The sequence below is a fragment of the Callorhinus ursinus genome, unplaced genomic scaffold, assembly GCF_003265705.2.
Source record: "Callorhinus ursinus isolate GAN/ISIS: 27379988/994484 unplaced genomic scaffold, GSC_fseal_2.0 scaffold57, whole genome shotgun sequence".
Classification (NCBI taxonomy): Eukaryota; Metazoa; Chordata; class Mammalia; order Carnivora; family Otariidae; genus Callorhinus; species Callorhinus ursinus.
In genome coordinates, this window is record NW_027397119.1 from 4,598,493 (window position 1) to 4,612,535 (window position 14,043).

General features: G+C 52.2%; 1 protein-coding gene across 1 annotated transcript in view; it reads right to left on the bottom strand.

Annotated features, from left to right (window-relative positions):
* CACNA1S (calcium voltage-gated channel subunit alpha1 S) overlaps positions 1-14,043 on the bottom strand; it is a 67,896-nt gene that overhangs the window by 32,517 nt on the left and 21,336 nt on the right. Inside the window, exons 6-14 of the mRNA XM_025855063.2 lie at positions 13,262-13,467; positions 11,762-11,865; positions 9,786-9,931; positions 9,256-9,337; positions 7,183-7,343; positions 3,845-4,070; positions 2,858-3,065; positions 1,762-1,882; positions 805-919 (exon numbers count right to left, since the gene is read on the bottom strand). Coding sequence (XP_025710848.1) covers positions 805-919; positions 1,762-1,882; positions 2,858-3,065; positions 3,845-4,070; positions 7,183-7,343; positions 9,256-9,337; positions 9,786-9,931; positions 11,762-11,865; positions 13,262-13,467 — 1,369 coding nt within the window. The remainder of the gene's footprint in view (positions 1-804; positions 920-1,761; positions 1,883-2,857; positions 3,066-3,844; positions 4,071-7,182; positions 7,344-9,255; positions 9,338-9,785; positions 9,932-11,761; positions 11,866-13,261; positions 13,468-14,043) is intronic.

A 14,043-nucleotide genomic window follows, 5' to 3' on the forward strand; every position in this document is an offset into this window, starting at 1 on the left:
GGAAAGTGGCTTTGCACCTGGTTCATAAAGAATTCACAGTGTGGGAGCATGGTTTGGTCCAAGGTGGGGCTCAACCATTGCTGGTCTTTCTCTCTTTCTCTTCCCAGCCTGCCTCCCAGGAATGGGCATACCATTCCTGCAGGCACAGGCACTGGAGGAAGCAGGCCTTTGTCTAGAACCACTCAGTATGGTTCTCCAGCCCACGGCATCTGCGCCACTTGGGAGCTTGTTAGAAATGCAGACCATCAACCCCACCCCAGACTTCCTGAATCAGAATCAGTATTTTAACAAGATCCCCAGGTGATTCATTTGCAATTGGAGTTTGAGAAACACTGTCTGGGAGACCTGTCCCGCTGTTACTCCTAGAGGAAAGTCTCAGGCTCTGGAGAGTTACACGACAAACTCATAGACGGAGAGAATTGTAACAGGCCCGAGAAGCCAACCACCACTTCACATTTGACACACCCCCGGCTCAGCAGAGGGAAGGGACTGCTTTCAAGAAGCACAGTGACTCAGTGGCAGGGCCAGCTGAATTCCTAGAACTCCCCACCAGGGTCCCCTGGTCCAATCCGCCTGGCTCTGCTGTCACATTTCCTGAGGCCACCTCCAATTCTGCGCCCAGGGACACCCCTCATAGGACATCAGCCAACCCTAGACGTGCTGGTTGCAGAAGACTGCCCCCCTGGGGCAGGGGTCATCGTGGCACAACCCCTGCTCATCAGGCTCCAAGGAGCCACCCGTGCAGAGCTGGGAGACCACCGCCAAGCACGCCACATCCCTCCCTGCTGGGGATGCAGCACTCACTTGGACATCTTCCTGCGCTTTCTCTCCTCAGCCTTGGCCTTCTGGGCAGAAGTCAGGCTCTCAGCCTCAGCCAGGTTGTCCACAGCAATGGCCAGGAAGACATTGAGCAGGATATCTGAGGGCATCCCGCTAAGGAGTCGGGTTGTGGATGAAAGGGAAACCTCTGGGGCCAGGATCCCACCCTGCCCAGGGGTTGGCAGGACTTAACCCCACTCCCTTGGTGGACTTATCAGAGAGCCTCTTGCCAGAATTACCACGTGGGATGGCATGGACCCTAGGACATCGACGAACACCCTCAGGGAAGCCTGGCTGCACAGGGGTGCCCATGATGAGCCTTGAGGGCCCCCCATTTCCCCTCCAGGACTGATCCCCGCTCCCACAGGGGGCTGTGTGGGGAGCCCGTGAGGCACTGTCCGTGAGGATCGTGCTCGGCACACATGAGCTCGAGGACCGCTAGTTCCCTCCCCATCCCCTCTGCTCATAATACCAAATTCCATGTGCAGACGTCAGAACCCCCCGGGGAGCTGCGGGCTCTTCCTGCCGCATCCATCCCACCTCCCACCTGCTTGCCTCATTCCTGGTCTCCTCTCCGCTCATTCCTCCCTCCCTGCCTCCCAAACCTTTGGACCAGGCTGCCCGCCATCTTCATGGCCCCATAGCCAAAACTTTTCCTTCCTCCTGCTTGCTCCAGGCTCACCAGCCTCTCTGGGATGAAATCCTCCCGCCTATAACCAGTCACCTCTGTGGTCCTTGAACTTTCCCGGTGGAAGGAATTATCCTGCACTTGCTATTTGCTATGTCCTAGCCCCCCACCCCACACCATGAGTCTGGGGGCGCCCCTCCAGCCGGAGAGCCTGCTGCCTGGCATGTGCGTGCCCTTGACCCCCCATTTTCAGACCGTCTCTCCCACCCCCTCCCTCAGCTCTTTTCTGTGCCCTCTTCCTCCCAAGGGGATACAATTGCCACAGACGAAAAGGATGATGAAATAAACACACACGAGCACCCCCGGGTAGGACGGTCCACCATAGGCCATGATCCCATTGTACATCATGGAGTTCCAGTCTTCACCTGTCAGGACCTAGGGGGACAGGGAACACAGTGGGGGGTGGCGCAGAGGGACTCGAGGGTCTTCTCTCGGGACCGCATAGCCCAAAAAGCCCCTAGACCTTTCCACTCTTCATCCACGGCCAGGATGAAAGGTCCCAGCTCTCCTCCTAGAACCTCTTCCAATGGTCAGAAATATTACCGCTGCCCCTCCAGGGCCAAGGAGTTTGACTGTGGGGTCACCACTCCCTGTGCTCTGTTCCTAATGCCCAGGCTTAACTGTACTGAGCCCACCCAGGCCTCCTGGCCTCCCAGCCTCCAGAACTAGTGTGAAGTGTCAAGTGCCTCGTCAGACGTGATGCCCGACCAGCCACGGGGTGAACGGAAGAGAGGGTGAGGTCATCTATAAGACCAGCTGATGGCCACACACTGCCCTTCTCACTGGTACCAACAAGGTGACGCTCCTCGTGAGTGCCGGCTCCAACACAGGGGAGCGTTTCTCTGCCCTACACTGAGGAAGCTCCTCCAGGAGGCCCATGGCTCTGGAGGCCTGAGGTAAGTCACAGCCACGCTCCTTTGGTGGCTTCTAGTGAACATTAGCTGAGCCATGTCTTTGCAGTGAGAAACGGTTGGCATTTCTCCGGGGCTTTTTCAGTCTTGTTGGGGGAGAGCTCACTGTCTGTGTGCTCAGAGAGAGGAGTATTGCATGGGAGAGAAAGCAGGCCCCTGGACACCATTCAGTCAGCATCAGTGTCCCTACTATGGGCCAGCACTCTGCTAGGTACCAGGGACAGAGACAAACAGGACAAATTGGGTGTAGCTCCTAGGCTCCAGAGGGTGGAGGAGACAAATAGCAAGTATCGCAATGGAGAGGAGCACAGGGGAAGACAGGGCCTGGAGAGGGACCTTGAACTCAAACCAGCAGATCCGAGAAGGCTTCCTGGAGGAGGTGATGCCCACCCTGCTCCTGAAGGACAGAAGGCGATTCAGCTTCTGCAGCACCGCCTACCTGGAAGACACTGATGAGGGCCTGCGGGAAGTTGTCGAAGTTGCTGCGCCGCACCTCCGTGTCCTCGAAGTCATACCTGCCCCCGAAGAGCTGCATGCCCAGCAGCGCGAAGATGATGATGAAGAGGAAGAGCAGCAGCAGCAGGGAGGCGATGGAGCGGATGGAGTTGAGCAGGGACGCCACCAGGTTGCTCAGAGACGTCCAATACCTGAGGGCAGAGGGTCACAGGTGGAGCGGAGCAGCACCCCCCTCCAGCGCCCCCTCCGCGGACTGCCTGAGGTCTGGCCAGGCTAGGGCAAAGGCTCAGCCTGAGGGGACACAGAGGGAAAAGGGGCAGCCTCTGGGCGGGAGGCCCCCAGACCAAAGCTGCACACCTACTCTTTCTGCCCTCCTGAGCACTTCTCGTGGTTCGTCATTTCGTATTCCTCAGTACGACTGCTGGTTCCCTTCCGGTCACACCACCAGAAATGTAGACCCCATGAGAGTGAGGACCACGTCTCTCCTGTGCCACCCCTGCACCCCCGGTGCCTGGCACAGTCCCCAGCTCAGGCGGGTGCCCGGTAAACCCTGGGAAACCAATGAGCGCGTCTCTGCTCCCTCACCACGCCCCTCCCTCCTCGTTCATTCTGCCTCCTCACTCCCATCGTCTTTCCCCACCCCTCCTTTCCTCTCATCTTCCTCTCCTTCCTCCCTCTCCCACGCGCTTTCCTCCCTCCTCTCCACGCCCCCCTGCATCCCTGCCCTGCCACAAGATGGTAAGAGGTAAGGAGGAAAAAGTAAAGGAATTAGGTCAAAAGGGGAAAGTCATTTCTTTCAAGGAGGGAGGCAAGTCCTGGGCAAGAGGCCACATGTGAACTTGCCCAGACCCCAGACCCCAGACCCCAGACCCCAGGGAACAAACCCGTGTGGACCAGACCAGGCACGCTGTCCGCTTGGGCCCCCCCCCCCCGCCCCGGGAGCCGCGACTGCCCACCGCCCAGTGCTCACTTGGTGATCTTGAAGATCCTAAGGAGGCGGATGCAGCGCAGCACAGAGATGCCCAGGGGGCTCATGGCACCCGATTCCACGAGCAGGATCTCCAGGATGCCGCTGCACACCACGAAGCAGTCGAAGCGGTTGAAGATGGACATGAAGTACTGGCGCAGTCCCAGCCCGTACATCTTCATCAGCATCTCGATGGTGAAGAGGGCCAGCAGCACTCGGTTGGCCACGTCTGCAGGGTGGGCGGCCCAGCCTCAGCGTTGCTCTCTCTCTTTCTCGCTCCCTCCCTGCCCTGCCTCCAGGCCTCTGCCTTGGCCGAGCCCTCCGCCCCAAACACCCTCACCATGTTTCCAAAACATCATCCCTTTTCCACTCTCAAAATCCATAAAACCTGGCAAATGTTTGCCCTTTGAAGGGACGCTGATGTAAATTTCTCAAACGCTAAACCATACCACGTTTAACTCAAGTTGAGTCTTACTACTTTTAATTTCACTTAAGTTAATTAAGCTCCGCCACACTCTCATTACTGTACACGTCCTTCTCTCCTGCTGGAGGAGGGGGCCCTCCACCTATCCAAAGCCAACCTGTCCACCCCCCAACCCCCACCTCACAAAATCCACTGTCAATGATCCCTTTTCTTTCCTGTGTGTTTAACTTCTTTCAACTGGATTCTCCCATCACCATTTTTAAATGCCCAAGTCTCTCCCATTTTCCCCGTAGCTCCTGCCCTAGCTCTGCCCTCCCTATCACAGCCAAACTTCCAGAGAGTTATCTACTTGGATCCCTTCACTTCTGCCCACCCTGCTCTGCCCTATTTGCTCTCTAACTCATACCTAACTGGGTCCACCTGATCACATCACCAACAAACTCTCAGGCTTACCAATGACTTCCAGGTCGCAAAATCCAATGGGCATTTTAACCTTCATTTTTTCCTGACCTCCCAGAAGCCCTGGGCACAGTTGCCCAGCCTTGCTTTTTCAAATGTTCTCTTTCCTTAGCTTCTGTGACCCCATATCCCTCTGGATTTCTTCTGCTTCTCCTGCTTTTCCCAAGCTTCCTCTGCAGATGCAATTCTTTACCTAATCTTTGGAGGCTGACCTTGAGCTGTACATTTAGCATATACTATCCTCTGGTGGTCTGGTGCTGTCTTCTAAGACTGTAGCTTCAATGGCCATCCCTGCCAATGACTCCTGAATTTTATTTCTTCAACTCAGACCTCTCCATTGAGTTCCAGACCTGTTTTTCTATCTGTCTTCTTGACATTTCCACTGGGATATCTCAAAGGTACCTCAAACTCAACATGCCCAAGACTAAGTTGCTGAGTACTGCCCATCCTCCCCCACACCCAAATACACCCAGCCATTGATTGCCTTCCCCATCTCAGTAAGTGGCACTACCATCCATTTATCTGCATAGGTCAGGAACCTCAAATCTCTGACTCCTTTTGGTGGACAGTATTCACATCTTGTCCACATTTGGGCATTGACAATGCATTGGCAATGCTTGGCAAAGTCAAGGGGATCTCGAGAAGATCGGTGGCAATGAATGTATGCATGCGTGCATCTGATCTAGTGCATTTTTTCCTAGCTCCTTCCCATAGGAAAAGACAGTCTTCGTTTCTAGTTATATTCCTTCTTTTACCTTTTTCATCACTTTAAGCACAGTGTCTTTTGTACTGTTCTACTACTTCAGGCTCCTGGGGTTGCTAACTCCTGTTGGTTGTGCTTGATAATTCTTCCTCAGGGTGGCCCTCTTCCTAATTTGGTTTGTGATTGTTTTGTTGTGAGCTCTTCTTTGGGAAACATTTTCCCTGCAGGAATTCTGTATGTCTTGGGTTGAGAAGCATCCCTAAGGGGTGGCTTGTGTTTGATTCTGCTGGGCACCACCGGGGTTTCACTTGCCTGTGACTAGTTTTTTATGTTACTATCTTAGCTTAGGATCCCTATACCATATGGAACAGTGCAAATTGGACCCCATACTTATACAGGGCACAGATTGGGTTTCAATTTTTCACCTGAGACATTTTTCCTTATTCCCAGAGCCTCTAGCACAGATAAACTTCCACCTTCTTTCCCTGGCTCAATGTGGTGAGATTTTTGCTTCCCTCACATAGGGGCAGCCCTAGGCTCTGGCTCTATGCAGGGGGTCAGTTCTGTTCCTCACCTCACCCAGGCTGTGGGACCAGTCTCCTGTCCCTGCATGTGCATTAAGAACCCAACAGCCACCCTTTAGGGTTTAGTTCTAGGTCTAGAATGTTCCTGGAAATCAACTCATGAGCTCACTGCTCTGGCTTTCAGCGGTTTCTTCATTTCTGCCATCCAGGGATTTCCTCGCCTTTCTTTGAAATATTATTATTATGACTTAGGCAGCATTGCTATGGGTCTATAGTGGGGAGCGCGCTTAGTTTGGTCCACTATGTTGCGACTGGTCTCCCTTTTCTCTTAGTCTCTGCCTTTTCGCAGTCCAGAGCTCCACACGCAGAGGAACATCTATCACGGGGATGAGGCTGACTTGACCTCCACCAAAGCTGATCTTTCAGAAACTCCGGTCTGATCGTGTTATATTCCCGCTGACAACTTTTCATTAGTTTCCCATCGCCTGAGGCTTAAAGTCCCCACATTTTACTCAAGTATTTAAGGGCCTCTCTGCACAAACACCCCTCCTGCTGCTCTCAGTCCCATATGAAGTTCTTACAGCTCCCTGAATTCTCCATACTGTTCTATATGTTCACACCTTGGCACCCCCCTGTTCCTTCTGTGGGAATCCTCCCCTCCCTTTGACTGCTGGTGGGGGGGGGGGCTCATCTACTTATTCTTTAAGATCGATGGAGCTCCAACATTCCTGCCCTGTTATCCTTCTCTTGCTACCTCATATTTGCCTCTATTGTTGCCCTCCCTCTATGGACTTGACATTATTCGTAAGCATCTATCTTCTCCTCTGGCTAAGAACGCTCCTGCAAGGCAAAAGCAGTATATTAATTCTCTCCGCACCTGAGTTCTTTCTCTATGCCTTACATATAGGATGCATGCAATAAATAGTTGGTGCGAGATTGCTGTTTGGGGAGTAGAATTTGAACTTGGATGCTTGGAGATCTAGATTGCTGGTAATCCTTATGTTCGGTATCCGAAATTGTGATCATCTACCCGGACGCCTGGGCTTCCCAACGAGTTGCTCTTATTGCCCCCTGGTAATGCCATAAGGAAAAAAGTACTACCAGCCTGTAATTGCTAGACAACAATGTCAGTATCTGCCTGACGTCTTCTGCCAAACCTGAGGTGCTACTGGCTGGCTTTGGCCATCGTCCTCGTCCGTCCTCTTCGCGGCTTCACTCTGTTGCGTCTCACCTTGCAAGTGGGTCAGCCACAGAGGCTGGGTGTGGTGCTCGGAGGCGATCGACAGGGTGTTGAGGGCAACGACCAGGATCACCAGCCAATAGAAGACCTTGGACTTGATCACATCATGGCACTTCCAGCGGAAGATGCGGTTCCACTGCCTCCAGTGGCGACTGGGAGAGGAGACACGGGAGGCTGGAGGCAAAGAGCGGCCTCACTCCGAGCGCCCGCCTTTCTGGGAGCGCCTTCAGACAGACTCCAGCCAGACTTGGTCTGATGGCCCGCTCTCTCCTCCGGCCACACGGGAGACGCTGCGGGCATGAGCCGCAGGGCCAGACCGATTTAAAGTCTTGCCTCTTACTAGTGAAGTTCTTCTTCTTGCAAAGGAGAACGATAGCAATGCCAGCCTCGGGGCGGCGGGGGGGGGGGGGGGGAGTTAGAGATAACGCAAAGAACCATGCTTAGCACAACGCCCGCCAAACAGCAGGGGCCCCACACACTTTCATTTTAATTAAAGCCCATGGGGGGGGAGGGCAGTTTTGCTCATGATAAAAGCAATTCTGTAATGGATTAATCATATCTGGTGTTGGTGAGGGTGTGTGAAAAGGGCACTGTCACAGTCATTGCAGCCTTTTGGAGAACAATTTGGCAGCGTTGACCAAGGTTTAAAACTATATACACTTTGACCCAGCAATTCTATTTCTAGGAAGCTGCCTGGTGGAAATGTTCATACTTATGCATGACTGTTCCTGTGGTGCTGTTTGTGTTGCCAAAACCTGCAAAGATTAATATTTTATGGCATATTCATACTGTGGAATACTTCACATCCGAAGATACACCAAACAAAGGTGTGTGAGCCATCCAGCCATGGAAAAGTCACGGAGGAAACTTAAAGCTCAGTCACTGAGTGAAAGAAGCCAGTCTGAAAAGGCTACATACTGTATGATTCCAAATATATGACATTCTGGAAAAGGCAGAACTATGGAAACCATAACAAGATCAGTTGTTAGTTGCTGGGTGGGGGGAGGAGGGATGAGTAGGCGGAGCACAGGATTTTTAAGGCAGTGAAAATACTCTGAATGATATTAGAATGATGAATTCATGTCATTATACATTTGCCATATGTATATATAAGAGTGTATGGCACCAGGAGTGAGCCCCAAGGTAAACCACGGCTTTCTGGTGGGGGATGTTGATTAATGGGCTGTGCATGTGTGGTGGCTGGGGGATATGAGAAATCTCTTGTACCTTCTGTTCAATTTTGCCATGAACCTAAAACTGCTCTAAAAAAAAATTAAAGTCTTAAAAAAAGACGTGTTTTAAGTTAAAAATAAGTTACTAGCTACTATGTATATCATATTCATTTATTCATCAAATATTTGGCAGTACCTCTTGGATGCTGGGCACTGTTCTAGGCTCTGTAGTGACCGTAGTTAACATAAAGAACCCTTTCATGTAAAAAAACCAAGCAAAACAAAAAACCTGGTGTGTGTGTGTGTGTGTGTGTGTGTGTGTGTGTAAGAGATAAAAACATAGCAAAGGTCTTGGAGGGATACACATCTGTTGCCATGGTTACCTCTTTGAAGGGCAGTGGGGACCTTCATCTTTTCTTTGATGTATTTCTCTATTGTTTGATCTTTCAAAATCACAAGTATGTATGAATTTGTGAGAGGAATTTGTTTGGCCAACCAAACAAACACATCTTCCTCTTGAGACAAAGGCCCTTGAGCCTGGAGCCAGACTCGTGGGGGAGCCAGCCTCCTTCCTGCAAAGCTCTCCGTGCTACCTCTTTGCAGCACACACCTTCCCTCTTCCCAGGCAGAGCTTTCCAGGACTAATTACCCTGCCAACGCCACTCTGATCAGAGGGTAGCAACCAAATTCTCTCCTTGCCCTCTGGCAGGCTCCCACTTTCTTCCTGAGGTAGTATATAATTAGGTCATCTGCTGAGTGCCCTCTGGTTGCACTAAGGGATGGGAATGTGACTCTAAAGCCCAGTAAATGGGGAACAGTAAATGGGTTCTAACTCCATATCTCCAGGAGCTCTGAGGCTGGGAAGACTCTGAGGAGAAGGGTGGATACTCACATGAACTGGATGATTTTGTTCAAGCCCTCGATTTCATACAGGCTCTCTGTGTCGGAGCCTCCTTCATCCAAAGACAGCTTCCCTGGGAACAAGAGAGAAAGAATGGACCAGTCTTCTGGGCCCCTCTGGACTGGACACACCTAGGCTGGGCACACTGGGAAAGGGACCATTGACCAGAGACAACTGTGACAACGGACCCTAGGTGGGCCTGAATCCCTGTGCGCTCCCAGCCCAAGAAAGAGCCCACACCTGCAGGGGGTTGGTATGGACAGGTGGCATGGTTCTTTGTACTCCAGGAAGAAACCCGGGCACACCTGGATGCTCTCATTTCCAGGTGTAAGGCTTTAGGCAAGTCACTCACCCCCTAAGGGCCTGAGTTTTCTTACCTGCAAGATGGTAACATTATACCTGCTCCGTGGGCCTTCCAGGCTTACAGGAGGTTACCTGACGCAGTGCTCCCTATGGGCGCTGACTGCGAGGGACAGCTCAGGGGTGGGGAGGGCATGCCGACCATGCCTTTGGGCCCGAACCTTCTCTCAAGTCCTCAACGTCCATGACCTCGCCCTGCGTGATCCAGCTCATGTAGCCCCGGAGGTCCTCCTCCAGCTGCTGCTTCTCCCGGAGCTTTTGGAAGGTTCCCCTGGACTTGGCCTTCTCCCGCTCCTTAGTGAATTCCCTGAAATGGAACAGGGGAGACAGGGGAGGGAGGAGAAAAAAGAAAGGGGGTGAAGGAGGATTGAGCTTCCTAAGGACAGAGAGAGCACATTCTGTGGCTGGGTGTGTCCCTGCCTTCTGGCCCAGGGGCTCACCTGGGGTCCAGGTGCCCTTCCAGGTGACGGAGGGGCAGGCCCTCTCATGCCCCCTCACCATCCCCTCCCACGCGGCCTGCCTTTCTCATTGCTTTCTGCTCCTCCCATCTGACATTTCACCCTACCTCGTCTTGGGGTTACCTTGGATATTAGGGGTTAATGACATGACAGCCCATTGCTCTCACAGAATCAGCCACGGATCCTCACATTTTCCATGCTGCCCTGACCTTGAAGCTACCGTGGAAACGTAATTGTGCTTACAGACCTCAGGCCTGGAGGGAAATCTCCTGAGTCTAGAAGAAACCAGCTGGCAGCACTAGAAGGAAGGGACCTGAGGGCCAGCAAGGGGTCTTCAGACCAGTAGAGGCAGCCCTTACCACTAAGCAGGGTGGAGAGAGAGCGAGACTGGAGCACAGCGATGGGCTTGTGACTTGAGCAGCTCAGCTCTCTGCACCGCCCTCCCGGGGGCAGGCCCCTGGCAGGGCCCCTGGACCTTTCTGTGCTGTGGATCGTTGGGTAGTCCCATGAAACCTATGGGTCCCTCCTCAGAATAATGTTGTAAAATACCCAAAATAAAACTATCTCGTTACAAAGGAATCTATTATATTAAAATACAGTTATTGAATTATAAAGAAATTGTGATAAAGTACCACGTATGTTTCTTTATTAACTCATTAACTAGCAACATCTAGCTGCCGATCTTTATAGTTTCAAAGTAGTAATGAGTGTAGGCACTATTTGCAACATTTGTAATGTGACGTGGGGTTTCTACTGGGACAAGTCATAGCGCTAAAACCACTACTGTGGCATGTTGTCTCCATGCCTGATGAAAGGCAACATTAAACTTCAAAGAGAGTTAATAAAAAAGAAAGACAAGTTTTTCTTATTCGAGTTCACAGAACCCCCTGAATTCTGCCTACACAATGCCTGGAGGGAAGCTTCTGGAGGCGGGTGATGGCAATGGGGAAGGGGGCAGACAGTCACTTCTCGACTGTCCACTGTGGCCGAGGTGGAGCCGTCACAGAGAGAACCTCTCTCATTAATAATGACCATTAGTACTTAGCGCCCATTATGTGTTGGACTCTGTTCTAAGTCCTTCATATGTATTAACTCATTTAATCCTCCCAACAACGCTATGAGATTACTCCCACTTGAGAGATGTGGACTCTGAGGCACAGGGAAGTTAGGTAATTAGGCCAAGGTCACACAGCCACCAAGCGGTAGTGCACGGATTTACGCTTGGACAGCCTAGCTCCAGAGTCAGGTGCCTCACCTGAAGGCTGCACTGCCTCCTAATGCCAAGCATCAGCTCAGGCACATCCAGGGGCAGGAGGCTGGGATCTTAGGGGCTTCACTCAGAGGGCGTGTGGGTGCAGAGGGACAGAGGAAGAAAGGATGGGAGAAGGCTTGAGGAGAAGGAAGAAGAATTAAAAATGGAGGGGCTCCTACGTTTATCTTCTATATCTCCCTTGCCAACCCAGGAGCATGCTCTTGACAGAAGGGATAGCGGAGGTTCTAGTCCCCATCTCCCTGCCCTCCTCCTCTACCCACTACTCTCCTTCTCCCTCTGGCTCTTTTTCTCCTTCCTACCCTCCTCCTCACCCCCACCCCAGCTGCCCCTTCTCCCTCCCACCCTCCACCCCTCTTCACCTCTTCTCTTCTTCCCTCTCCTCCCAGCTGCCCGTGGGCTTCCTTACCCGCTCAGGACACCCAGCACCAGGTTGAGAATGAAGAAGGATCCCAGCAGAATGAGGGTGACAAAATAGATCCAGGGCCACTCGTTCCCGATGGCATCATTGACCTGGTCCAGGCAGAGGTGTGAGTCCCGTCCACTGACCCGAGGGCTTAGGTCCCCTTCCAGACTCAGGGCTCTCATGCTCCACCTGACCCTGGGGGAGAAGGAGAGAGGCCATCTGGGCCCAGTGAGGTGACTTTCCTCCCTCTCCAAAGACCTAGGACCTGGAGTTAGAAGGACTTCCCAAAAGGAGACTTGCTGACTGTCCACTTGGCCCAGACATGGCTGACCCATTTTTCCCTCCAGCCATCCACGTCCCTGGCTGGAGTTTCTCATACACTCTCTGTCCAAGTGGTTTCTTTACAGCTAAGATTTTTCAAAGCAGAAGAAACACTAAAAAGTCTTGGCCTAAGCGTGGCCAACTTCTCACGAACAAGCTCTGTGACCCTAGACAAGTCACCTAACATCTCTGAGTATTATCCCATCTGTCCATGGGGATGGTGATATGTGCTTGCCCCCACAGGCTTGTAGTAGAATCGAAATAACACATGTGACAGGCCCTTGAAATGTTTGATAATTTGCTCCCATAATATGAGCTCACAAGAACTATTCGCACTAATCCTTTCTGTTTGCAAGCATCTGAACAGTTTGACAACCTTTCCTCAAAAGGCAGTGTCACATTGTGGTTAAGAGTTCTGGGATCGGAGCCAGATGGACGAGAGTTCAATTCTTGGATCTATTGCTCACTGGCTCCATAACGGCAGGCAAGTTACTGAACCTCTCTGAGCCTCAGTTTACTCATCTGTAAAGTGGGAACAATGGCTTCCATCGTTGGAGGATTAAATAAGAAATGCAACCTATCTCTGGATAACACCAAATAAATAATACACTCCAACAGGAAAACTAATATAGCATTGACCATGTTGCTGGCACTGTTGTAATTCAATTAATATGCCTAGTAACCATCATAACTACCCTATGATGTAGGTAGTATTTTTACTTTATAGACAAGGAAACTGATATCTAATAATATTTATATCAGAAAGCAGTCTTGCCCTGTGGCAAAAAGAGACTCAAAGGGCCCTTCATCCCTCAGGAAATCTGAGATTCTAGGTCATTCGGGAAATCTGAGATTCTAGGTCATCAGGAATGAGTCACCCTCAGGCAGGCTTCGGAGAGAGTTAGAAGTTGAGACCAGAACCCATGGATTCCTTGTTTTCATTCCTCACCCACCTCTTAGGTCCTGCACAGACAGGTTGTACCGTGGGGACTGCCCAGAGGATGCTGGGACACACACTGGGGACAATAAGGGGGCCACGCACCCTGTGTAGGTTTCCCAAGGACGGGTGAGAAGGAGCAGTGGACCCTAGAGTCAGTGAACATCAGGCCCCACCTCCCCCCCGCCCCCAGGTGAGCCTGTGGATGAAGGGAGGGGGCTCTGCAGCCACGGGGCCAGACCCACCCAGTAGAGGACGTCGGTCCAGCCCTCCATGGTGATGCACTGGTACACGGTGAGCATGGAGAAGCCGAAATTGTCGAAGTGGGTGATGCCATGGTTGGGCCCCGGCCAGCCGCCCCGACACTCGCTGCCATTGATGGTGCATGGACGCCCCGAGCCCGTCCTGGCACAGGGTGAGGGCTTCTCGTTCTCCACTGTGGCCACGATATCTGGAGGCAGAAGGCAGCGTGAGCGTCAGATAAGAGGCGCAGGTGGACAAGAATGGGAGAAGAGTGGTCTACAATCACTGAGGACTAGGTCTAGAACACACTCAGCTGGAAACACAAAGGAGTGCTCCCCGGGAGCATATGGTGCTAGAGGAGAGGACTGCTTGGGGCCACGGCCCGGCCATGGGCATCTACAGGCAGCAGTGCTCATATCTTGGGCCCCAGGGCCTCATCAGAGGGTCGGCTTCGAGGATTACTTTCCTATGAAGTGCCCCCTATGTAGCAGGTGTAACCTGAATGTCATGTCTACCCACAGAGCTTTTAAAAATGAGGCACCTGTGTGGCTGGGGCAGAGGTGTGGGGTGGGGCCACCCGTGTTCTGACTTGAGTTCTTTCTGGGAGCTGACATGGAGATGTCCCAGCGGGACTGAGATGAGCTGCATGAGATGCGAAGCTTTAGGGCGGGGGTCTGCTCTTAGCCGACGTTCCCAACAGGATGCAATCCCTTCCGTGTCCCTGGATGGTACTCTTTGGATGACATCCTGGATCCCCTTTTATCTCAGGATGTTTTAGTCTCCT